The sequence below is a fragment of the Mya arenaria genome, chromosome 1 (genome assembly GCF_026914265.1).
Source record: "Mya arenaria isolate MELC-2E11 chromosome 1, ASM2691426v1".
Lineage (NCBI taxonomy): Eukaryota > Metazoa > Mollusca > Bivalvia > Myida > Myidae > Mya > Mya arenaria.
The window spans coordinates 13,839,133-13,867,089 of NC_069122.1; the positions used below are offsets into that span (position 1 = coordinate 13,839,133).

Sequence of the window (27,957 nt, forward strand, 5' to 3'; positions counted from 1 at the left end):
CGTTACGTAGGTTTATATACATAGCTATTTTTTGATTTCATGTTATGCTCTGATCCAACTTTTGTAATATTTTCAGTTCCCTAATAATCATATTATTTGTCTGAGAATGACCATTAATAAAAGTGCATGATATAATTATTTGTATCTTTAAGAATTAGGTTAAACCCAATGAACTCATGTACGAGTGTTACTTTTTATTTGAAAAACAAATATTGAACTAGTAGGCTTTTGGAATAATGATAGATCTATGTAGTCAAAGAGTCACTAATTTCGGACCATATAAGGAAAAAAGTGTGTAGATATTACTGTCGCATATTCAAGTAGGTTAATCCTTGATAAGGAATTTTAGCGTCAGGAATACGAATAACTTTTAAAATGTTTTTGGACTAAAAAATACGTTTAATAAAATGCATGATTACAAATGCTTCAAAATGACTCTTGTGTATCGTAAGATATATTTAAGCCAATGTATATTTTTAAAAACAAAAATAACACTTGAAATGCTGTACAAAAATGAATATGCTCATAGATTCCATAAGATTGATATGTGGCTACGATTACTCAACGGCAAAAATCATAACTTTGAAGTTATGCCTTCTGGGCAAAATCTAAATCAGGGAATGTCTGTTGCTCATTTGTAACGTTTACTATTTCGAACTGAATATCTATACATGTAATACAAAATTGAGCGTTTTTCTTTAACTTGGGTACATCTTTCATCCACTTATGGCTTATTACGAAAGGTTTCCTGAATTGAAACTGTTATAAATGAGGTCAAGAAGGTGTATATGAGTGATGCGAAATTGCAAATTAAACTACAAAAAGAGATATTAGAAAGAAACAAAGTATAATATACAATTAGGGAGTCTAAATGACAATTATTTGATATTAATACTTCAAAATATAAAAGGCTGAACAAAACTCACAATATAATTATATATAGGATAAATATAAAAAAATTTGGTTGATTGTGCTAAAAAGCAATTCTACTCTACGAATCCATGAAATTGTCACATCGTATCATGATAGCATGTGATGCTGTTAATAATGCACAGAAAGGCTACAATGAATATGTATCTGAATGAAATGTTCCATATTTGTTCCTAATGCATTGCATTACTTACTAAATACCGTATAGTGGCGTTATGCACAATCTTTAAAAATTCGTATCGTATTGATTAAAGATTGCCCTTACAGTTGTCATTATGACTTGCACAAAACCATATTCTCTTTACGTTTCGAGTATTTGCGAGTATTTGAAGGATCGTTTCTATGGGCTGAAAAAATAGTTTTCAATCAACGAAAAGTTCTATTCTTATACCATTGATGTTTTGAAAAAGTATGCTTCTGTGATGTTTGCAGCTTATGTAGCTGCTCCCTCACTTTGGCGGCGGTCACCACGCCAACGCCCATTCGGTACGTCGGAGTCCCGGTTATTTTGCATTCTGTATTTCGGGTGCCTAAGCCAAGTACACCATATTCCACTGATAGAGCAAATTAGTCGAATTTCGAAACAAGTTTTATATAAAAATCGTTAAATTGGCACCATTTCATAGAATGTATAATTAATTGTACTTTCATAAGACGAGTTAAAAGGATTAACAATGATTAGAACACGCTTACTCTAATCAATCCAAACGGCATTCGCTATTTCATTACTCCATTTGTTCGTATACACGTTGTTTGTTACCATCCCAAGTATTTATACAACTTCTAAAATCACGGTTTCTTCGAGACAAAATATATCTCTTTTGATGAACAGTTAAACACGATACTGATTTAATCTGCCAAAACAAATTGAATCTGTAGTTACGCAGGCACTAATTTCATGGTCCAATAATGATTATTTAATAATCTTAAAAAGTGTTTTGGTTATACAAACTTTGTACAAACTGTAAATACTACTACACACTAGAACCAAAACCCAAACGGGATGTAAAGAAGCAGTACCTGAGTAGCTTAACAATTTTTAAGTCGGCATTTCTACTATATTTAATTCGCGCTAATGTTTAGATATGACGTTTTATATGCAAAACAATCACTGACATAATATAATCATGGTTTTAATTATAGCTCAGACCGGTCAAATGTATCATTCGTATTGGTTTATTTATATGCTGATACAAATGCATAGTTATAAAAATATCAAGTTCCATTATTTGACCGTTCATCACAAGTTATCTTTTTTGTCTCACGATTTGTGTCACGAAAATGCACCAATACAATCATATCATTATATCATTATTCTCCAGTTGTTCACCTATTCATAAAGTTCTCGGAGAGCTTTTATAACTTTCGACATTTTTACAGGGTTGCGAATTTTGTACATTTTACAAAGGCACTTGTAGAAAAATTCCGGCGCCTCATGTCTCATGTCCACCAGCATCCTCAGTTCATCGGCACAAATGGTTGCGGGAATGCAACTGAAAAATATAATCATTGAACACAGTTCTCAAACTGGTGCTTGATAACCAGATTTAAAAAAAATAAATAAGTTATTTAGATTACTATTTGATTAATATAAAGTTCCATAAGATACAGTTGTTAAGGCATGCAATTAGAAAAACAAATACATTAACAACCTTGAGAGGTAGAAATGAAATGAATTGTATAAATTTCAGCAAAGCAAAGGACACAGGGAAACAATAAAAAGCTTAACAAAGTTCAGATTGGAAGCATTATTCGAACCCGAGACCTCTGCGTTTGCAAGAAGAGAGCAAACAACAGGATAACAGAAGCAAAGATAATTTACGGGTGTTATATAACAACATAAAACAGTTCGTGAACAAAACGGAAATTGTAAAACCTTGAAGCGAAATGTGCAAACACACACATGCTTGTGTTTATGTCTTACAGGTTAATAGAAAATTATTTTTCGATGACACTCTTCGATATTAGACAAAGGTCAGATATAACCAGTTATTTGATTGAATTTACTATTCACCGACATAAAAACTCAGTGTGTCTAATTGTGATGTGTTTATCGTTCAGCGTCTCTGTGCCCTCACAGTATGCCTTTAATTAGGATTTACACGTTATTTGTTGTCTACTTGACTTTTCCCTGTAGTTTGGAATCTGGTATGTATTTTAATTCTAAATACACCGAATACACACCTTACCCTTTAAGCATATGGGTTTTGTACCACGTGTCGATGAATTCTCTTGTCATATCGCATGCAATCACAGGCTTCGGTCGTCGATAAGAAGCGTATTTTGTTGGAGACCATTGTTCACCATTAGGAGCTGCCGCATCTACGGCGTCCACTGCAACTACAGCACGCAGTTTTTCTTCTTTGATCGGCTGAAACATTTCATTTTTTATAGCATGAACAAGAAAAATGGAGCGGCCGCATCTACGGCGTCCAATTTTTCACAATCGTATTTTTGTTATTTCGAATATTGACGAACTTGTATAACATTCAATTTAAAATTGTGGTATAAAACACATAAACATTACCTGCACCTTTAAGAGTGAATCGGGATACATTCTATCAATCTCATTTAGCAAATCCCTCATTTTGTCTTGAAATTTATATTTACCGCTGAAGTCAAAGAACAGTTTGGTACTGATCATGATCCCAAGCCAGCCATCAGGCTTGTAGTTGCAATGGGACAATTTTCTTCTACAGATTAAAGGCATATTCCGCTTCTGCGAAGTTTAGATCATGTCTCGTTTAAAATATTCATGACAAACAACTAGTAGTATGGACATTCAAGCTGAACATAAAGTTAAACTTAGTTACAAAGGAAAGTGATAGCATAGCAGTTATTCAGGTTCGAAACAAAGTTGCCTTTTGGGCAGACTTATAACGTTCATAAAGGAAATAAATACGTGGTTTCCTTAATTAAGCAACAGAAAGTAACAACGGAAACGGGGATATTCAAAGAATATGGGCATCAAGAGTTAAAATACCAGCACGACAGTTATTGCTGTCCTTGTACAGTTGCGACATGCAAATCAGTATAATTTCAGCTTCTTCTACAGCGCAAGCCATTGCTTCAAGGGTGGAGCCTGACATTTTGTCCACGTCCATCCATACCTGAATGACAACACGAATATGTCCTAAGTGGCATCAAAACATTGTTTTATAGACCCTTTTTCAGTCATACGCGTTCTTCCGCTTCCAACACACTGGTGCTTGTCTCACGTGCATAACTGCAACTATCTTTTATTTGTAGATAGGAATGTCTGCCTGTTGCTAGGTATGTCCCTCTGTCAGCTATTTTTAAACAAAGTTTATAAAAAAAAACCAAGTATTTAACAATTTTAGTTTTAATTGAAACAATCAATTGAGCATTCATTTTATAAAAGGATTATACTAGATTTTCAATTTTTGGAACAAATTAAAAGGACATCTTATATCAGCAACCTAGATCCCGGTACCGTTTCACGTTTGAAGTGGCTAATGCATCGCGTAATGTCCACATAACGTTTTGAGAAGCATGAGCAATATCTTTGTCTTCGTGTCCTTGAAGGTCAGTAAGAAGATCCACAATGCCAAGTTCCTCTGAATTTACGACTTCTCACTTGTTTTCTTTGTCAAAACAAAGTACCCAAATGGATTGTATACTCTCTGAAGTTTAAATGCAAATGAAGTTTTTAGTCTTAGAAAATCGTTTTATTGCAGAAGAACACTGTCCAATAAGGTATTTTATCCGCGACGATGAAAAATTCAGAACTACACTGTTTTATTTTGGAAAGCATGTCTATTCTTAATGTTTTCAACGATCAATATTCTCGGTAAATCACTCTTAAGTACTTATTGACCTCAACAGAAGTACATTATTATACATTATTGTATAATGCAAACGCACATGTATCATTTAAAGCAAGGTCAACGATAGATTGAACGAATTATATGGCACATTCTTTAAATAATTGTCAATGTCAATTGTGAATATCGATATATGGCATAACTGCAATACTCTCTCTGCCTTGCATCCCAAAATGGACCGAATAATGTAGACTTAAAACTTTTAAGTAGGAATCGTGAGGGAACATACCCATTTTTTCCTCCTTCTCTTCTGTTTTTGCAAGTGACACCAAAACCGTATACGCACCCATTTCAACGAGCGTTCTTTTGCTTGCATCACTTCTTGCCAGTAAACGAATTGCTGAATTAGGTAGAAGTATAGATTATGTGAACATCAGAGTTTACCACGTAACACGATTCACAAATGAACCAAACAGGGTAATCGCTATTTTATGCAATGCATTTTCTATTATATTATCATGTAAATCAAAACAAAGTGTGGCTTAATTTAATCGGTATTTGATTTACCCACATTGTTAGTAAAATGTACGCAATGCAAAGTACAAAGAAAAGGATTGGATAAAGATCAGACTAAAAAAAGGAATATAATTTGGAACTATTTCTGATGAAATAATACACATTTTACTATAGAAATTCGTTCCAGCAAAAATTATTATCGTTTGCTCCCGTAAAATTATCACGTTGAATGAGGGCGATTATGGCATGATTGCCAGTGTAAAAAGGAACACTTGCACAATGACGTCATTTTCACGAAAATAAAAATGGCCGATTTATACCTGGTACTAGGCAAACATTTTCACAAGAAGAGCTTTAAATGGATTTAAACTGAACTATCGGTGCAAGAAAAGTGAAATTAGTTTTATTATGACTCTTTCCTTGGTTTTGAAACGAGTACTACCTGGAACCGTACCGGTTGTTTACATTCGGTCATAAAGCAGTGAGATAAGGAAATGTTTTGTTGAAACGTATTGTTTTACTTTATCCGTTGAGAAAAGTTAATTACTCTGGCGAAATGGCTAGGATCATTCAAGCCGAGATTATTATTAAACTACTTCAAGCCCTGATCGACCCTAGCTCTGTTCATTGCTTACTTATTGAAACAAACATCTAACTCAGCCGTTGTAAAACAAGAAAATCATTTAAAGAATGAACATACTACCGTCTTCATTCTGCAAAGGTTTGCTATTTTAATTTTCATTCACGTTTTGTTGTTTTCTTCACAACTAATGCTATTCAAATTGTAATTTGTTATGTGTCATTTTTTTTAACTTTCAGACTTGATGCTAAATAAACCAAAGCCACGGCAAACCATGTATGATTCTATAAATAATACCATCGGTAATAAATCGTTGCAATCATTCTTAATTAATTCGAACTAGAAGAGTTAATGAAACTTCTTCTGATACTAAACGATTAAAACAATACATCAATATGATAATTGTTTTAGATAATATAAGATATAGATAAGCTAACTTGTACCTGCAATGTTGAAGTTTTAGATAAAATTAATGACAACACAAAGTACATTAACGTACATTAAAACAACAAATATCGGATCAATTATCTAAACCTCGCCTGATTTGTATGTATACAATTTTCCTCTCAGCCGGTTATGTTTTATTTGGTTGTCAGTGACCGAATAATGACTTATTATGCTTGCTTTTGACTGTTGGTAATGCTTAAATAGAAAGAAGCTTAGTAGCCAAGAATATAGCAGTAGTTCGAACATAATTGCAAATATATATCATTCTTTCAAAAATGATTATATAGAAACTGACAAATAATAAAGTTTACAAACTATGAACCAGTTAATTTGGCAGCATTTGCTTTACAAAGACATGATCTGCGAGGTGATTTTCTACATATTAAAATTATTACAGAAACGTTTAACTTTGATAATGTTTATATATGTTTGAGGGGTCTATAAGAATTTTGATGTTATGCAAGCCATTGACTGCCTCCTTGTCCTGCACAGATGACATTTCTTGTATTTCACTTCACTAGACATGCTGTTTTCTTTCTATTTTCTGACTTTTAAAACAGTTTTCACAATATTGAGCGTGTTGTCTGGTATATTTAATTTCGGATGGAAGAGTCCATATCCCTTTCCAGAATTTAACAAGATAATTCGTGCTGTCTGGTATAATTCTTTACAGTTTGAACTGTCCGTTTCCGATGAAAAGATGCTCTGTGCACTTTAGGGACTGTTTGAAGTGTCGTTAGTTATTGATCATAATATTTTTGTGTGGCCTTGCTCTTATTAGACTAGACAAAGTATACATTGTAAATGCCATGGCTTTTTGAAAGCACTTTATCCGGCACCTACTGGTTCTTGGTGGCATCGAGCAAGCATAAGTGTGGCTTCTGTTCACATTTATTTAATGTTTGAATGAACAACCTCAGCCCTTGTTGTAAGAGGTCATGAAATGATTCGGTGGATCGGACCTTAAAACATGACTATAACTTCCATGTTTACAAATGATCTCAAAGATGAATTCAAATATTCACCCAGAAAAACGTTAGATTTCAAATAAAGACTTTTTAATAATATTTTTAAAAAAATAGTTACCTATTGAATGTGGCAAATATTTAGCAACCCTCACTATAAATTCCCTGAATGCTAGTTAACAGAAAAATAGAACTGTGTCGGGGCTAAGCCTCGAAACCGTTCCTTGGAAATAAGGATCACAGGTTCACCCTTAGGATGTCGTTTTCTGAAAGGCTTTCTGTTAGGCGATTAAGTAGTAGACAAAATCATTTCAACGTTCGCACGTTTTAAAGGTCCGTCTACTGCCATACTCATCCGATACACACTCCCAGCGTCAGATTTTGCGTCGACAGTGTGCCGGCCAATGGAGTTGTATTCTATGTCAGTTATATGACATGAAGTGAATTCTAAATGATTAAGAAGGACTCGTTCGTTACGATCACTCCACCTATTCTTAATCATTAAGAATTCTCTTCATGTCATCTAACTATACCATGGCATTCAGGTGAATATTTCTAAATTTATTTCGTAAATTGCATCTATGACTTTGAGGCAATGCCTTTTGTTAAAATATTTAAAATTCAGACGGTTATGCCACTATTTTTTGCTCAGTGGTGATATTTATTGTGGCATCATCTAGGAATGGTATTTGTGGATAATCTGTGTACGATCGGCGTTTGTTAAATTACGTGATTAAAAAAGCATTATGAGATCGAGCTTACAAGTGAAATATAATTATATATCTTGATAAACCATTTTTTTGTACTTTTGCTACAAAATTAAAAAAAAATACCAATTTATTTGGCTTAATAGGGAATTCGTGGATTTCAGTGGAAAATATTATAGCAGGCATTGAAGTCATTGTTATATTTATTACCCAGTACAGAAATTATAATCTAAAAAGCAGTTAATGTATTTAACGAAAATCATAAACGAAAACCTACATATGAAACACATGTGCAAATAAAACAAAAGTTTATGTTATAAATAACGAGTATTTTGTTTTCATCACCAACGTTTTTTATGTTGTACATGCATTTCAAGATAGTGATATGACTATCGCCTTACGTTATTTACGCCCAATTTATATCCTTGGACGCAACACAGATCCGGTATGCTTTAATGAGGGCAAGAGAGCGCACACCTCTTTAATTAAGGGATGGGTTGGGCGTGGCGACCCTGTCCCATTTGATAGTAGTATAGTTTGTAGCTCAATTCCAACATACATTTTACAGGCCCATCTGCACAGTTTTTAAATTTAAATTTAAATTACAGTAGCAAGTTTTCCGAGCTACACAATCTTAGCGAGAAACAAAAAAAGGATGTTATTGAGAACTTTGAAAAGTGGTTGAACAAGTATATCTTCAGGAAGAGGCAAGGAGAGGAGATATCGGAGAAAGATTTCCTTGACATGCTGAACAACGACTTCAAAACAGACAAAGCCAAATTCCTATCAGAAATGGAAGCATGCTTTTAAACGCTTTTCAATGTAATTGATACCAACAGGATCGATCAATCTCCGAAGAAGAATTTCTGATCGCTTTCAATGCATACGGACATGAAAACGTTGCATTGGATACGCAGTTCTTCAAGTCTTACAATCCAGATAAAGACGGATTGGTGCCCTTGATGAATATTGTCAATTCGTGGATCCAGTTCACTACCAGTGAAGATGAATCAAAGCCGGACGTCGTCAAAGCCGCATTTGAAACTGGGGTATAAGAGATAATGGTGTAGGTCCATGTTCACCACACTTCAACCCTGACCAATCAATAGCGCCACACGTGACTGGTGACGCGCGTTTTGTTTATTCAACAGCGGCGCGGACATTTATGGATGATTGACACAAGACCATCGCTGATTGCTGCAGTTTTTATAACATTGATATGACGTATAACTTAAATCGAGTACGTGACATTGCGGGACTCGGGGACGGATAAATAAACGTGTTAGTAATTCACGTCATATATCTATTTTAGCCGGCTATTGTTTAAAATGTCCAATATACCTTTTTCACAACCTATGTGTTGCTTTTTTCTCAGCCATACCTTTACACATTCTGTTTATCCGTAGACAGAATGAAAATGGCAGTACTAAAGACAATAGTTATATTTAAAGGGGCACAATATGGGTTGATAATTGTTAAATTATAATACATTATTGTTTTTTACTCATCAGACTAAAATTATCAGTACAAAAATGCATTGTGTGTAGATGGACAAATAGTCATATCAGTGTTTGATTGTTGACTAAAAGCTACGTGGCCACAATTTTACAATTTAAAAAAGTTACAAAATAGCGCTAATAATTCATCTAACTGTTCACTAACCAAAGGCTTTATTTATTGTTATCAATACAGCCAAAATTGTACCAACCTTCATTGTGATCCTTTAAGATGGTTCCTAATCTTCACTAGTCATACAGGCACATAAGGACAATCTTTATATAACATTTTAAGACATTTCTTAACTAAAGTTGATTTCTCTTAGTCAAAATAAAAGAAAAGTAAAACTATGTTTTCTCAATATTATCAATGGATATAAAGTCCTATTGATTGTATTATGTTATTCTATTAAATTACCAATGAGAACCTTAAAATCGAAAACTGATTTAAAACGTTTAATAAAAGACGACTGGGTCTAGCTTAATACATTGTGAAAAAAGTTAAACCTATTACTTTTTTCTAATGTATGTTTAGAGTAACAGCGAAAAGAAAATCACGCATCTGGATGGTAAAGTTGCAAAATAACGCATAGAAGTTAGTTTACAAAATCTGTTTTGTCAGATAACTATGCATTCATGTCTTTGATAATACAAATAAATTAAGCCCACATTGGAATGAATCATAGTGCAGATTCAATTGTATCAGTGTGAATTATCTGTACAGCAAAAATCTGTATATCTTCAATAACTACAACGATGAGTGTGAGAATCATTAATTGAATGTGTATGGTGTTGCTTTTAAGTCTATTAAAACGATGTTATGGGAAAAGAAGAACAAGGTAACATTGATTTGAATTTAAAATTGATCAATTTGCTTTTAATATGTATTATTGTGTCGCCTACAAAGTATGGCAGACACTGGGGGATCATTTCATTGTCGTCACACTCGCTCTTGAATACCCTATGGAAAAGTCACCCGGCAATGTTTACGGTGTGCGCATTGCGCATGGCCAGTTGTTGCTCTTATTGATTTTAGAGTCGGTAGTTAAAAGGTTGGGGTCGTAACAACCTTAAATACAACAAGAGCGATCACAGAACCTTGCATGTTAAGTTGTCGATAAAGGGACATAACTCGGCAATTGCAAATGTCTGAGATATTGGCGTATGTTTGAAGAGCGGTTTTTGTACTAAGTTTCATTCTGAAAATCTTGAACACATTTTGAAGTATGGCCTTAAATAAAGTTTTGCAATTTCTTTCGAAAACAGGACATAACTAAACAATTACTTATCTTAAAATTATGGGAATATTTTCTTTGGCAACATGTACAGCAATATTAGTTTGATGACCCGTAAAGAGCAATGGTCAAGATTGAAAGGTTCTTTTTTACTTATTGTATCGAACATAAAACATAAGGCATAAAAACATGAATATGCCATAATTCGACAATTACTAATAAAGTCAGAGTTATTACATTGCTATACACGGGTGTAGATTGGTACCAAATTTCATTCGATGTTTGACGTCAAAGTGGTTGTAGAACAAGGACGCCGACAACGCCGACGACGACGACATTAAAACAACCCATTTTCCCTGAAACGCTGACCAGCTAAAAACTATTTCGGATCAATTACTTGTTAATGATACCTAGTGTCGATTTCAGGTTTCTCAAAACCACGAGTCAATCTCATTCTTTGCATTGCTTACGTTATCGATAGGATCTACTTAGCGTAATGATACTTGAGTTAATCGCCGGCGGCCTCATCACATTTTCGTATATCTTGAATCCTATTTATTAGGTGTATCACGATCCCGAGTTATTACGATTGGTCTCTGAGTTGAGCATAACAAGGGAAACTGAGCTTGAATAAATGATCTCATTGTTGTTCAATATATTTTGTTCATCTGTTTCTCATGAAACACTCGAGTTGTTTGGCATTACTTGTAATATTATTATGTGCGACAAATGGTCAAATAATTTGACTAGAGCAAGTCCTTTAACGTTCACATAAACGCATGCAAAAGGATACTCTCGACCAACTGAGCTTTGGTGCTCTTTTTACAATTGCTCGTGTGATTGATAATGCAAATATGAATGTGTATTCGGCTCAAATGTTGGAGTAAACAAACCTTGAGGCATTGGTATTGGTATTGCTTTATAACGTATGAACAAAGCATTATGTATATATCTTACTCCTTACACTCATTAAAAAACATAAACAGAAAACTTTTCAAAAAGATTTCTTCAAGAAAAACAGTTATTTGTGCCCGAAAGCTCACCTTAAGCCGATGACCACGAACGTACCGGAAGTGGCTGAAAAAGCGAGTTTTCAAAAGCACGCTTCCAGAAGAAAGTAAAGCTTTCATGCCTCGAAGCATGTGTCTTGGCTCATCCTAAGGTAACACAATCAAATTAACCTACATGTGTGTAAAAACGGGTTATAATTACGCACCTTTAACTCACAAAAACGTTCTAAGTTTATTTGTGTTTTTATTTATAAAAAGTCGTTTTCTTGTGTTTTTACTATATCTTTGAATAACACCCATATGTTGGTTGAAAAGGGATTTGCTTCCGGTTTAAACGTTTGGTTTTCATTTTTTATAAAAAATATGTTCATTAAGTCCAGGATTTGTTTAAGAGAATCTAAGTGAGTTTTTAATACAAAATTCATCATTTATTATTTGTTATTCCTCTAGCTTTTCTTTTTGAAAGGGTTTGACAGGATATCATAGTTTTCTTAAATCTTCTTCTCGGTATACATAGTTTACCAATAAACGTTTCGCAACAGTTTAAGCAACGTTTAACGGTATTTGAAACGCTTACGTTTTGTGATGTAGCTGGACAATCCAATAGGAGCTATAGAAATAATACGGGTAAATAAATACATTAAATATTTTAAGAATTAGTTAATCTTTGTTTAAATTTTTTTGGTCATTGAATGATGCTGAAAATACATATTGACAAAATATTCAAATAAACAGGAATGACTTTACATAGATTGCATAAAACTTTTGAAACGCTGTTCACTTATACATAGAAGATAAACAAAATATTGAGGCTAAACATGATGTATCCTTTTATTTTCAATACCAAACACATTTACTTAATTACCAAATCAAAATAGGTCTCAATAGAAAAAAACCCATCATGTTATATATATATGATGTCATTAACTGGCAGTCCTGCACTTAGTATCAACGAGATCCGTCCACGGCAGTCGGCCCTCTACTGGTAACATTTCACGAAGGCTGTCGCGTACCTGTACATTACATTTAAGTAAAACCACCTGATAATAGAGAGTCACAGAGCACATATCTTTGCGATATCTTACTTGCAATTTCGAAATAATGCTGTCTTCATGTAAGTATCGCTCACACGAACTGCTGTTACAATTCCATTCCAAAATATTTTAACTTATTTTCAAATTTACATCAACCAAAGAATACCCTTTTAAACTGAAAACACACTTTTTGACAATTTCGCTCCGTCCAACGTTAATACAATCTCAAGATTTCTGAATGGTTATATAAATCAATAAATACTAAAGAAAAATAAATAAACAAGCATTACCTTTTCCACCTCACGGAACACTCGAAGTACATTCCTTCCCGCTAGTTTTTGAAGGTCAATATCACTCCAGCCGCGCCTAACCAGCTCGGCAAACAGATCAGGGTATTTCGACACGTCCTCTAGTCCAACTGGAAAACTTCAATGGAAAATATGTGAGACCAAAACCTTGCACTATGGAAGGAAGACTACAATTGACTCCAAACATACATCTGTAAATGCGCATTCAGTCTTACATGGGTTACTGCTTATTTACCCCGTGTTGCGATCATGTATTCCGAATATTACAACCATTAGAAATCATTCAATATCAAATATATTCCTTAACATTGCACATGTATACAATGATTTCTTATCTTCATTCACATTCAATCTCATAGTGACATACAAATATATACCAAAGCATCCAGTTTGCTCTCTTTTGACTGCTACAAAAATGCACAAAATTGAAAAATGTTATAAAATAGTAGTTGTAGCAAATTAACCTCGAACATCACTTTAGCTACATAATATTCCCTTTAACCCATTTAAGGGTTAACATGCATCCATTCACATTCGGAACAATGCTTTAGTTATACTAAATTAAACGGTTAGTTTTTTATTTGACACTAACCTTTCAGCACCGTCATAGTCAGCACCAATACCAACATGGTCAACTCCAATCAAGTTCTTGATGTAGTCAATGTGATCTAGAATATAGGAGGCAAACGAGTGTATAGCCTAACATTGCAATTTTCTGAACAAATCATCATTGTAATTTGGTAAAAGAAATGCTCTTAAGTATTACAATCATGAAGATAATACACCTGAAAAGATTTTCGGACACTAACCATTTTTCTAACAATGGTTAATGGACTTCGCAAAATGGTTGGTAGTTACTCCAATGAAGACATGTTGATGTCCACTTCTCCATCAGAGATAAACAGAATGGCCTTACATTTACAATAATCGTGTCCTAAACTGCATAGACTTTCTTCATTTTTAAACAGTTGAAGTAGGTGGTCTAATAGAAAAAGGAATACATATGATTATATTGTTTTCTTTATGCTACAGTGTACCATAACGTTCAAGCAGCAGCGATGTAACATAGCATACGGTTTGTTTATATGCAAATCGATCCTTGTACACCAAGCGTAGTTCTTGTGGTATATTGAACATCATAAACCGTACTCTATTTGAGACGGACGACAAAACATCCAACAACACTTGTACCATATTTAAACTTAACTATGCGGTAATTACATATGAACAAAGTGAAATACTAACATTTTAATAATTTAATTACATAACAAACAAGGAGTTACACAAACACACGAATACCTGCTACATCTGTAAGCTCTTGGGTCGGTTTGTTGTTTGGCGGACACACTACAAAGGGAGTGTAGAAGTTCACCATCACGACCCCGTCTTCCTCTTTCTGCAGGTTTAATAGTATCATGACCAGCAGTAGTATATTTTACTACACCTATTCGGTTATTCGCCATCAAGGTATGTTTCCTTTTACAGTTAATTGTACAAAACACTTCAGTAATGCAATTATCAACGCAAATGTGGCTGTTCACCATCAAAACAATTCTTCAATTATTAAAAAGGCTAACGCTATTAAGATACACATACAATTTGTTGATCACCATTCACGACCCTGACTTCTCTTTCCACAAAGGGAATAACATAACACACCATTATCCACATTTGTTTGGTTATTTTCTGTTATGGCCTTCCTCTTTATGTTATATCTCTGTGTTCAATGAGCTTAACATATACCCTTACCGAAATATATTTTGTTATTCACCATTATGACCTTTCTCCCCTCACTGGATAAATTGGACACTATGCTGCAGTATTACGTATATCACCATATGTTTAGTTATTCGACAACACTACCCCTCCCCTCACTGCCTTCTTCTCGAGCAGAGGGAAGTGCATTATAAGATATACTTTTATATTCACATATTTGGTTGTATACAATAAAGTCTCCGCTTTACTCATTCGACAGGCTATATTTATTTATTTAAAGAATAAATTCCAGTCAAACACTTGTCCACACATATTTGGTAATTAGCCATCAATAGTCAATACTACACCTTTCTCAGTTTACGATGTAAGTATACAATACACTCAAGAAAACCTCTTATAACCACACACAATGGGTTATGTTTTGACGTCATAAGTTGTGTATACAGTTGACATGTGAACTGAACATAGTTGTTTTGCATGTAAATATAAGATTCATATCTAACAAGTTCCGCTCATTTAGGCTTAGCAATTCGGTACTTATAACATTAATTAGAAATGGTAGCAACTGTTATCAACATAGCTTTGTTATAATTCAATATGTTTATATAATTGTATGATTTTCTTATCCATGGCCGATAGTATATTAGTGGTTTAAAAGCAAAAGCAGGTTACCAAAATAACTCACTGCCAGTTATATGAATGTTTCACGACCAATATGGTTGTGTCTTCGATTTACATCTAAATTCCAACTGCTTAGGGCAGATGATTTGAAATAAATTCACTTATCATTATGCATTCTAAATCAGTTACCGTTTTGACGAGAACATCATCCTGAACGTTGCGGTGATGATTGCAGAGCCGGAAGGCGGAGGAATGGGAAAATATGATTGGAGCACGTGAGACTTCTAAGGCAGCAAACATGGTGCTCTTGGACACGTGCGAAAGGTCCACGATTATTCCCAGTCTGTTCATCTCTAATATGACTTGCTGTGCAAAAAAAGTTTCCCTTTAAGATAAACATGACAATAACACATGTTTTAGTTTTTATCACAATATTTTAGCCAAATATATTTCAGTTCAGTTTATTAAACTATATATTTAATTACAACATTCAAGCAAGTGATAACTTATTGATAATAAATATATATGTTAACTATAGAAGCAATGACAAACTGTACATACTGTTCTGTCAATAATCTTGCCATTTTATTTACAAAAATCAACATTTCGCATTAATCGCTTCTTCATTTGAAACGAAAACTTTACAAACAACGTGTCGATCACTTAAATCAAGTAGATAAGGGGTTACACCAAGCAACTTACGTAGTTCAAAGTAATGCCAGTCAAATAATCGATACAATAAGGTTAAGTCCAGTAGCCGACAATTCAAGCATGGTCTTGTATAAGGGAGAGACATAAAACGTCAAAAGACAAAACACAGATACAACATATGCTCTGCAAAAAAATAAGAACCACATAAAGAAGTATATCTGAATTGGTATATGTAGTTGTTCGTTTCATTTCAGTTAGTTTACTCATACAAAGTTCTCATAACATTCGCAACTGATCTGAATAACAGAACCTAAATTTAGCCCATCAAGCAGCAAATTGATGAACGAATCGTAAAGATCGTATGTTTACAGTTAAGTGCTTTCGGTCATAACAAATGTGTATCTTGGAGCGAAACAATCATTAATCTATAAAACTAATTTTGCAATCGAGTAGTGGAGTTCTGATTTCACCAAATCCGGCAGCGGAAAGTATTGGTGTAAATGATTACAATGAGGAAAGGCGCCCACTGCATATTAACAATTAATTGCTTTTGAGCGATTCATTACACGTGCTCTGACATTTGATAATCACATAAGATTGCAAGACTCCTTTCCATTTGATCTTCCCGGACAAATTTGATAATGTTCAAGCTAAATTTGCACTATTTGGTCGAGCTTTGCTAGTCACCAAAACAAATGACAGCCGTCGCAACATGTCAATAGACGTGGAGAGCATTTTCAACTTTAATTCGGTAACTAAGCCAAGTCATATCGCACTGCCCTATAAAACGTGCATTGCTAACGTCATCCATAGCTACCAAAGAAGGAACACCAAGCGGGACGTACTCAAAAAGACGAACATCGAGAACCATATTTTTTTGGCAAACCCATCCTCTCCTACATATTTAATAGATATGACATCATATAAGAAACGCAATGTTTCTGCATTTCCTGTAAACTTTAGACGAGTTTACCTGTGCTCTATCGATAAAGGCGAACCTTCAACCGATCTTAAAGCGCGTCAATCATCATCACGAATGTTTCGTTCTCTTTCTTTTAGAATGATGATTGCAAAATAATACCTCCTTGTCATGCACTGTTTATCTTAAGGACGATAATAGTGTTTTCTCTATAAAACATCAAATAACCTGTCAACTTTACCTTATTGTTAACAAAATCATAAGGAGGAATTTCTGTCGTTTTGCTGAACATTTCATGATGATTTGTACCCTACACATTGGGTCACAATCATTGCATTTTGATTGGTAACTGAAATTGTATCTAATACACAATCACTGTTTTGCTTTTGCTGTATAAATCTCTTTTCACATGTAAATAATACTTTCATCTGTGCAAATTTGATTGACATGTAATTGATTACCAATATCCAAATGTGGTCCTTGAAATATTTTGAGGAGCATATTATACAAAAGGGTTTAAATATAAATAAAATATGGGGTGAATGCATTGGAACTGTCAGTTAATACCGAATTTCACATGTGGCTTAAAGCGGTTTTCTAGTTCAACCTCTTTATTATCAAACCTTTACCTATACGAGCAAATCACAATATAGATTAATGCAAATACAATGTACAATTATTGTATTGGAATATACCTTCCCAAAGTCAGTAAGTCCTCCCAGCACAGTTCCGTTATATCCGGGTTCATCTACGTGCCAGTTATCTGCCCTTGATATAAATATGTTTCAACATTTATATATAACACTTGATTGTTTTATGATTAAAATTCAAACTAGTACAATAGCAACATTTTTCTTCAACAAAATTATATGCTAGGTTCCCTCTGTAAAACATAAGGACCCAACGAATGTGCGTTGTTGTCACCGCACAATATATTACCCACGTACACAAACACATTTTCAAGCCTACCAGTCATTGTATTAATGTGTCTCGGTGTTCCGAACATCTTAATAAGCACGGGCAACTATTTATCAAATGACATTTCTATATCGTTTTGTGACTACGAACTGAAGAGAATACAAATAGTTTGTAAAATTATATGACTCCACCACTTTAGTTTGTATTAGTTATGGAATGATTCTGTTACAGCAGAATAGTCTCTCCACCTTCCTTGTCAGAATACTACTGTTTTCACATCAAATTAAATTAGCATTTAGAGGTTATGGAGTGTGCTCTTATCAGCTACTTGACGAGTACGCTTTGCTAACTGTATTTGCCAACAGTACACTAAAAGTCCACTACTCTTTCATTTACAGTGGAAGCCTTCTGTATAAAACAAGTTGCATTTTCCATCCATCGCAGTGGCCGTGCTATTACTTTAAATTATAATTAAAGGCTTTAAATATTTCATTTTGGTAAAGGCCATGATGTTGTTTTTTTTATCAGTCAACTTTGCATGTATAAGTTTCGATTAAATTGACAATAAAATGAATAAGTATGTTATTAGAGTCCTAAAGTGCTTATGTCATTACATACTCGTATATCTGATAGTGACAAGTGTTCATGATATATTACTTCATTTTATTTTTTTATAAAAAATACCATTTATTTATACGTGTCTCTACGTTTCTATACAAAAAAGGCTTATTCGATATGATTCAGCTATAATTGCAAAAGTATGAAGGACACTTTTTAACATAATTATGTTCCCTCGTAGCTCATAAAGTGCATCAGAGTTTAATAGACTAGCTCAAGCGAATTTCAGTGGTCTGTTTATGTACATTATGTGCGGTCTTATTACAGGTGCATAATTTACTGTAATATGAGTATATATAAGACATAATTGATACTGTTCTCGCAAATGTAATATTATCAATTTGTGGAAAAAATGACGTACAAAATGCGTTTTGGCACATTTTCACCAAAAAGTGCTTGCGAAGTTTTTATTGAAAATTAAATTTGATTTATATTGCACTTGAAATGACTTAATGTAACTTATATAAACCATACAATTCAAAACCATAAATTAACGCGTGAATTGTGCCTATCTCATCATACTTTGGGGCGGGTATTTCCAGCACTGGTCATATGACCGGAAGCACACATTCGGTATACAAGAATACACACAGTTTATGCGTAAATCAGCATATTACCTCACAATACATATTTCAAATACTTACCACGGCGTATTACAGCTGTGTGTGACGGTCATGTATCTGACACCTAGATCATAGTACATGCGCAGTGTTGCTAAACTGCTATCAATCAAATGCCCTCCTTCTAGTCCTATGATACTTCCTATCTTGCCCGCATCGAATGCATCAATTACACCTACATAGTATACAAAAAGTAATTTAGATCCGTAAGGTTTTAGGCAACCCAATATATCAACACAAATTGATAATTAAGCGTTTATGATTCATTAATTATCAAAGTCATCTATTTTCAATATTACAAAGCTTAGCTGGACATGATTTATATGGCTATTATATAAACGTTACTCCTTTGAAAGTACTTGCCTTTTGAAGATGAATTCCTTAAAGAAAATATAAAGTTGAATAAAGCGTCCTGACTTTACTAAACTTTCAGTCCTTTGATTGTATGAAAATTTTGCAGATCAAAGTTACCTCAAACCGTTTTGGGCTGACTAGGAATGTTCCGATATGTGACTTCCCTTTCTTCAAATAGTTTACATAACTAAACATTTGGAAGAAAGGTTGAGCTAACACATGTCTTTTTTATTCTGAACCATGTTTTTCGCATTTGTTCCTAATTATTGTACAATGATGCTTTTAATTATGAAACCGTATGATCACACAGTCTTAACCCTTTAATTTTCTAAGGCAGACTGTGTGTGATGCTCATATTTTCAAACAATAACTGCATCGTATCTTTGAAATGTTTTTGCACTAAGTACTCTTAATTCTATTCCTTTGTCTGCAGAAAAGAGTTGTGATCCCTAATCATTGAATTTCTTGTGGTTTACCTATTAGTTAATTAGTATTTGATTTATTATTAAGTTTTCTCAAGTATATGCACTATTTGATAAGATTTACCTTTTACGTTTAAACTTTATTCAGGATTGTGGTACCTAACAATTCTTTATAAACATACATAGTTTTTTATATATAGTATGTATGCACTGTGCTGTTTGTGGAGTTTTGTGCTGTTCTTCCATGTTTCTTGTTTGTGATTTTATGTTCTATGTCTTTGGCATTTACCCAGTGCCATTAAACCCGGTTTATGGTTAAACTTTTTGCTACTGAACTTGTTTCTGTAGCTTTTCGCATAAATATTATTAGGAAAAGAGTGAGGTTTATGCACGTAAACTGGTTTAAATCCCCAGTTTTTTTATTATATACCAATCATTAATCCACACGCAATTCACATCGCAAAATATGGTGGTCCGTATTCCACTCAAGTGCAATACTGCCGTTTTCCACTCTTGTGACGTCACGTCATAACAAGTATCGTTGCGCGATGTTAAAACGTCATTAAACAAAATAGTGCGTCGTTAAAATGACATTTAATATGAAACCATGTGGCTCTTAAGTGATCTAACCAGTTACGTATATAATATAAGGGTTATTAAAACTGAGTTTGTTCCGGAATGTCGTATTCGACTCTCGTGGATATTTGCAAATTTTGATTTCACTCGGCTTGCGCCTCGTGAAATCCGAAACTACAAAAATCCCCTCGAGTCGAATACAACCTCCCGGATCAAAACGCAGTACTAATATCCCTATTACAGTTTACTGACCGTTCCAAACAATCCAAGTTGAACGTATGTAGCATATATGAATGTCGGTACAGTTATAATCGTATGATTATACTTTGCTTTAAAAAGCAAAGTTACTAACATTTATTAGGAGTAGGTGTATTTAACATTAATTCAGGCCGTTTTATTACAGATTCAACGCCGTTCTATATTAGTTATACACGTTTAATAAATTCGTTCGACCCTACAAGTTTGTTGTACATAATACTGCTTGAATCATGTTTTCTTGTCCATAACCATACAGTATTGTGCAGGTAAGAGTTTATACGACAAAAAATAAGATGGTGGCATTTGAAAAAGACGCTGCTGTTAGGTTCATACAAAACAGGGTATACCACTTGCAACATCAAACATACATAACTAAAGCATAAATTAAAGCAACTTCTTTGTGGAAACATCAAACTGTACCTTGTGCTGTATCGGCATACTGGAAGGTATCTGGGTATTTCTTTATAAAACGTTTTATTGTATCCAGCTGTTCGAGAGTCAATCGTACTGCATCCACGTACTGAGAATGACACGTCACCCAACATGACCAAAACTAGAATAAGACCAGGTATCTTAAATTTTAATAATAAGATAAGAAAAATAATTGGCTGAGATCGGTGGCAACAACTTAAGTATGATGTGAGGTATCATCATCGAGTCTCTGTAGCTAATGACCGTACATGTTTGACCCGTGATCTTGTTCCGTATACTTACATATTCTATAAAAAACAGGTAATTCCATTCACATTAAAATAATATCACTGATGTATTCTTAATCTCAACAGGTTTCTCAAAATCAATATATGTCCTTTAAAACAGGATCAAGTTCACTTTCGTTTCGGCATTAAATGTGTATTTACTTATCTCAAATTTAAGGGTTTTAGTACACTTAAGTAGTGGTTAAATAATACACTTATAAAAATGAAATGCGACGCAGTCACACGACTGATTATCCTGTATTAGTAAAACAATAACAATTCCTTAGGTTTAAGTGGTCTGCATTATTTGATTTTGACTAACTTGGCCATGCACTGTTTATATCTACCGCCTCACCGGATTTTAATCAATAACGGATGATTGCTATTTTACTGAAATAAATGAATTGAAAAAAAAACTTGAGAAATACTGAGTTCTCATTGGACAATATATAATGTTGACCACTTAATATAATTTTATTTAGGACAAATCAGATAAATTATTGTTTTAAATCTGTAAAATCAAAGTATTAGGTGAAATGAATTAACATTCTTAACTTGTTTCGCTTAACAAATTGCGGTAAATTTGGGTCAGTGCCTTTGAAAACAGGCTATAAGTAAGGACACAAGAGCTAACCTGAGCACCCAAGAGTCCCTGCTTAAGTCTTGGAATGTCTGTCTGTGCCAACACTTTGTCCCAGGTAAGACGTAGGTCGGAGGTTAGATCTACAGTGTTTACGGAATCGTTTGCGTACGCCAGGTAAAGTTCAGCAAGGTCGTTATGCCTAAAAGAAAACAAGTTATTATAGAGTTGTTCAAAAATGAATATCAAGATCCCGAGTGTTTGTCGTTACAATGGGGACAAACAAGCCAGAACATAAACGCCGTAAAAACAGTGCTATGAGTTGATTTATGTACGAATGTTTTTGTCTCCTCATTGAGTGTTAAAATGTTTTTTGAAACGTAATGTCACATAATCCAGATATGAGGTTCGAGTGATGTTAAAGCTGACAGTCAAACACGTTAGCTGACGTAAGCAAATTGTTGTGTGTTGTATTCCTATTGCATCGCAGCGCATACACTTAAGACGGGGAACTCATTTGCTAACGTTAGCGGCAAACATATTTTCTGATGGCAGGGTAGGTATCCATCTATTAAATGTTGATTAAAACGTTATATTTTGTGTAATATTGTGTAAAAATACTTGTTATTTTGCTGGTACCAGTTTATTTTCATATGTTTATTTACACTGAAGATATGTTTAGTTTTGTTTGATAAATTAGGTTTTCTAATAAATTGAAAAGCAAATAATGGATACCCATCAATAAGCGGGTATGACTGGAGGACGCATCTTGCTCTGTCTAGGTCGGGATGTGGTGACTTTGGGTTCACACTACAGTGGGGAAGGTGGGTTGTCGGCATTGTTACTGAAATACATGCAATGATTGTTTCCCAGGGAACTGTTTCATTAAAGTTATAGGTTACAATTAATATGATTATATCTGTTTTTTATTTTCAATACTTCATTTGATACATTTTTGAGTAGATCTTTAGTATTTTAGTTGGAAATACAGTCTATTGATCAGATCAAAACACATGTTTTAGTTTAAAAACACACCATTTATTTAAACGCCCACCCATCCTAACCCAAAGTTTGCATAAATATACAATTAGCAATAAATTCGGTCGTGAAGATTTTTGGAAAATGAATTTTATAAAAGAAGGTGATGAAAATATGCTTAAAATAACAATTATTAAAATTACTTGTGTCTATGTTTCTACATTAACAGTTTCAGTTTGAATAAACATAATGTTATGTTAAGGGCCATTTGGACCCTTGATGCCCTTTTCCGTTATTCAACTCAGATGGTAAGATATTTCGACAGCACTGTATCAATTTAGTATTTTTTCTATGAGAGAGTTGCTTCCGCATTTTCTGCTGACTCAAATCTTTTAATATAAATATATATGATATTTTGGACTTACTAGGCTACTATGTAAGTATGCAAAGTAGTTAAAAAGGCATTTCATACCATTTGTGTGGCTTTGATCGTCGATTATAAATCTATCGGAAACAGTGTTACCATTCACCGCCACTATGACAATGCAGAGGTAAAGCAGCATTCTAAAATGGACAAATGCACTCAATGGATGTAAGACAATGGGAGAATTATCACACCATACGAACAATAGGGACATCTTATCAATTATTACAAAGTTCAATCGCGTACAAGTGCAAGATTGTCTGGCAGATTTGAGATAATTATGAAGTGAATGTCACCAATAAATTTGAAAGTTAAACTCAAATTATGTTTGCCTTTACTGATTCATAAAGTTATTATATTTAAAATACACTGATAGGTAGAATGTGCTTTGAAATTGCGATTAATGCACAACTATTTGTTATAGCCGAATTTATGTTCAGCTCATTAAATAGTGAAACATTGTTGCATGGATGCATTTAATCGTTTAACAAAATAAGTTTTCGAAGTACATGCATATTTATATTAAAATATTTCTGTGTATATTGAGAAATAGCGAAGATATATTTAAAAGAGTAGCATTTATTGAAAACCAAACAAGTTATGTATTTAATGCAAATCTATGAATATTGAATGACATAATGTTGTTTATTTTAATAAAAAAAGAGTTAAGTTATAAGATCACAAGGCAAATACCTGCCACAAAGTAAATCCTCCCACGACTATATATTCTAATTGCCCTTTGAAAATAATCTTATCTTTCGTACGGACTTGCATACTATATACAGTTCATTATCACTGGGAGGCCATAACACTGATAACAGCTAAAAGTAAGTCAATGAGTCATATTAAAATAAGTTAGTGCATTGGTAGTGATTTAATGTGTATGTGTGTATGGCGTATTATAATGTTATAGTTTAAGGGACCTATGATGAGATAAACAAATCATTTTGCAACAACGCACACACGTACTATATAATGTTGAGACAAACTGCTTCAGACCGTTCACTGCATTTATCATAATATAAAAAAAAACTGCAATCACTGCGACCACGCATATCAATATAACGTGACGTCAGTCAAACATTTTATTTTTTTGTCGACAAAAGATCGCTGCGAAGGAGGTTGCAAAACTCTCGATAAAGATAGCTTTCATACTCAGATAAAACTCGTTAACCAACAGGCCGAGGGAACATGATGAATACAGTATACACTCTTCCACAATGAACAAAATGTCATTTCTAAGATGTGTTTAAATCCATTTGAGAGTATTGTGAACATTTTGACTTTAATTTTTCAGTTAACTGTGTAACTGTCTGTAAGCCGTAACTTAAACTGTATAAGATCTGGAAAAAAAATGTTTACTGCTGTTTATGGTCAGATATTAAATATGCGTGTAATCTTGTGAAATTGCATGTTACAACAGGACCACTTCATTTGTACTTTAAATACAACTATGATTGAGATAACGAGTATACGAGAAACGACGATAGTGATAAACATTACAAGTCAAACCCGAATAACAGTGGTTAAAATAAATATCAATATATTCGAGACAACAACGACAAAATGGATACATATGTTGGCAAAAAAGACAACAACGCAACTACCGCGTCGTTCGACATGATTAGGAGAAATGACGTTAACAGTCAAGCAGCTATTTTTATTTAAAGATTATTGAACAATCAACGAATTGTTAAGCCTTTAATCATCGTTTGACTATATAATATGCCAATTTGGTAAACAAACCTTTATACATTTATAAATCTTGAATGTTTGACGTGTTAATCAACAGCAATAGGAAAACTTTCGTACATGGAACACAATCCGGGACAAATGCCATATCTAAATGACTTGTATATAATTGATAAGAGCACTGTGGAACATGCAGACGTTACATTTACTTAAGTGTTCGCTTATCTTATAAAGGCCTCACAAAATAACTGTCTTCTACAACTTAAACATGCAGACAATAAACATCATAACCTTCGTTGTGACATTATGCTTCTTGGCACGAGACACTTTCGCATTTGTATTGGTGCACCAGGCGCCTCGGAACGTTACAAAGGTGCTTACGGTGGATAATGGGGGTCAGTGGGGAACCTGGCGTGACCCCCACTTCTGTGCAGAGGGGGCTTTTGCCGTTGGATACGATATGAAGGTTGGAATTTCTTACTCAAGTTTTCATGCATTTAGCATGATTTCGTACCTTTGCTCTGAGGTACCTTCGTCTAGCGATAAAACGTGAAGCTGTGTCTCAGCCTTTCTTGTCCTTCAACTCGAAGAGAGGCATTGTCTTGTGTTATGTCCTGTCCATTTTTCGAGAGGTTGCGCGGAGATGCAACGGAAAGTTTTATCTCGTCCATTTCGTGTCTGGAGATGTTGCCAAGATAGATAAGTCCATTTTGTGTCAATGAGGTGTTTCAGTAGATATAACATGTTTTTTATGTCTAGTCAATCTTGTATGAAAAAATAAATGCCAGAAGATACAGCATAAAGTTATAACTTACCTCTGTTATTGACTGAGGGAGGTTGCCGGGAAATATTACATTAAGTTATGACTAAACTTTGTTTTCGCCTAAGAAATGCGACATGAATTAGGTCCTACTTACTGCTTCAGTTTGTAATATAGCCTGAAAGTGTTTCTGAGAAAACAAGTTGTTAATGGACCTAATTCTAAGGAAGGTTTCATTAGGTTCAATTACTTACCAAATGCTAAAATAATAATTGCTGTTTAGAAAAATATTTTTTCCATCTCTTTTCATTAAAACACACTTAAAAGTATTGCCACACGAAATATTTCATTGCCATAATAAATGAAATTCAATCGGCCACAATCCCATATTTCAGATGTGCAGTAGTCTATCAAAAATATAGCACAAAAATAAGATTAGTTCGATAAAATCAGTAGCTTCTATATATTTGTCGTAAGAGATAGATAAATGTAGTTATGAAGCATTTACGTGATCTCCGAAGATTGTGGACTTTTACATGGAAATATTATACGAAGTTATGATATTTCCTTACGTAAATGCCCTACTGTTGTGCAAAATCAAGATTTATTTTCATTATATACAACTTCCGGATTACAGATCGAGAGCGACTCAGCGTCCGACGACACTGGGATGAACGGGATCAGACTAGAGTGCCACTTCAAGTCAAACGGACACTTCGGAGGCACAGTGGAGTCTGGGGTGGCCCCGTCAGGAGATTGGCTCGGATTGACGCGCTGTGATAGTGGTCTCGGGGTCGAACACTTCCTGGTATCTTTTTCTCTTCAGGTGGAGGCAGAGGTGAGATTCAAATGGTTGCTTTAATTGTTTAAAAACTTGACCTCAAAACATCGAAATAAACTATTATCTTTTAAAGAAGGAAATTATACTACGCGATGATTTTATTCGTTGGTACTTTCAAAAAGTGCTCTATTTAGGAATTATTACTTTTGAAGATATAGGGTCTATAACACTACAAGTTTTGACTAGATTTTGCCAAATTTAGTAGATACCAATATTCACAATTTGCTTTAATTGACAGACCGAAAAAGTTTTCAAAATTATGTTTCATGTCCATCAGTTAAATTTAAGATTCCTTAGTTTCCAAGCATTGAGTGCATATATTTTAGTGTTATAAGAATAAGATGCGTTTTGGTGCCGGAATTTTCGACAAAATCCAAACAACATAGCATGCATTGTTTCCATATTAGAATTGTTTCTATTTAAGAAACATAACTACAATTCGGAAACATTAATTATAATTAATTAAATACCTAAGTGTATTCAACCATTTTATTCATACAGGTATTTTGGAAGTCGAGATGCGTGAAGTTTACCTTCCAAACCCACTTTTACATTGAGCCGTTAACGTGTATACTGTGCAAGGGCTTTAAACTAGCGCTCATTTACCTAGACGACGGACGACACCGCTGCCAACTACGCAAAGTTCATGTGCAGGGATTTTGCTGGAGTCAGCAGCCCCTACGAGATTGTTCATAAGCCCGGACACGGTTATTGGGGCACATGGGGATCATTCAGGTAATTGAAGGTACTGTTGGTGTGGATGATTCATAAAAGTATGCTCCGGAAGACGCACCACCATATCAACACTAAAATACAATGATTCGGAGGATGAAAAACGGCAGTCCGGTGTGTAAGGACTGAACACGTTGGCCAATCATGACGGAAAAACTATACTTTCGTTAAATAACGTATTTGCACATTATCCAGCAACTTTAGTTAGCTGTTTGAGTCTGTGCGTTAACAATGTCAACCGATTTCAAATACGGGTGATTTCATTTAAATGTTTCTTCCGGGTGATTTTTGTACTGGTAATTTAAGCACCAACATTTTTCCAATGACCAGATCAAAGCGTTACTGATCTCGAGAAGTCTTTTTCACTACTGTGTAACACATAAATATAACTGTCTTTAACTTTATTTCAGCGAATTTTGTGATCCGGACAGCGCTATTTGCGGTATCAGCACGAAAATAGAAGATGTCACCTGGGACCACACAGGGCTAAATGACGCCAGATTTTACTGTTGCCCCTTTTAAACTTGTTTTGCTAAATAAAAGACTTCGTCAATGCTACTGTTGGT

The 27,957-nt window shown here is 34.2% G+C and overlaps 3 protein-coding genes and 1 long non-coding RNA gene across 5 annotated transcripts; 1 reads left to right on the top strand and 3 right to left on the bottom strand.

Moving 5' to 3' along the window:
* Positions 1-1,451: 1,451 nt before the first annotated feature.
* On the bottom strand, positions 1,452-3,598 carry LOC128228811 (uncharacterized). Of its 2 annotated transcripts, none has more exons than XM_052940431.1 (3): positions 3,464-3,598; positions 3,120-3,301; positions 1,452-2,423 (listed from the first exon to the last, which is right to left on the bottom strand). In XM_052940431.1, the coding sequence occupies exons 1-3, from the start codon at positions 3,572-3,574 to the stop codon at positions 2,261-2,263; spliced, it is 456 nt and encodes a 151-aa protein (XP_052796391.1). In that variant the 5' UTR covers positions 3,575-3,598; the 3' UTR covers positions 1,452-2,260. The 2 variants fall into 2 exon arrangements, with proteins under 2 accessions (XP_052796391.1, XP_052796309.1); XM_052940349.1 differs by having other exon boundaries at positions 3,458-3,598.
* A 508-nt stretch (positions 3,599-4,106) lies between these two features.
* LOC128213748 (uncharacterized) lies at positions 4,107-5,270 on the bottom strand. The gene is made up of 3 exons (XR_008257798.1): positions 5,005-5,270; positions 4,371-4,574; positions 4,107-4,220 (listed from the first exon to the last, which is right to left on the bottom strand). It is a non-coding gene; the product is annotated as an uncharacterized LOC128213748 (long non-coding RNA).
* A 7,214-nt stretch (positions 5,271-12,484) lies between these two features.
* Positions 12,485-25,223, bottom strand: LOC128236813 (dipeptidase 1-like). The gene is made up of 12 exons (XM_052951926.1): positions 25,179-25,223; positions 23,415-23,506; positions 22,700-22,808; positions 22,019-22,166; positions 21,107-21,239; positions 19,101-19,251; positions 17,616-17,688; positions 15,540-15,716; positions 14,313-14,409; positions 13,606-13,681; positions 12,996-13,131; positions 12,485-12,684 (listed from the first exon to the last, which is right to left on the bottom strand). The coding sequence occupies exons 2-12, from the start codon at positions 23,503-23,505 to the stop codon at positions 12,595-12,597; spliced, it is 1,281 nt and encodes a 426-aa protein (XP_052807886.1). The 5' UTR covers position 23,506; positions 25,179-25,223; the 3' UTR covers positions 12,485-12,594.
* A 44-nt stretch (positions 25,224-25,267) lies between these two features.
* On the top strand, positions 25,268-27,950 carry LOC128227278 (vitelline membrane outer layer protein 1-like). Its single transcript, XM_052937701.1, has 4 exons — positions 25,268-25,524; positions 26,456-26,656; positions 27,270-27,394; positions 27,802-27,950. Exons 1-4 carry the CDS (start codon positions 25,327-25,329, stop codon positions 27,911-27,913), a joined length of 636 nt encoding a protein of 211 aa, XP_052793661.1. The 5' UTR covers positions 25,268-25,326; the 3' UTR covers positions 27,914-27,950.
* Positions 27,951-27,957: the final 7 nt, after the last annotated feature.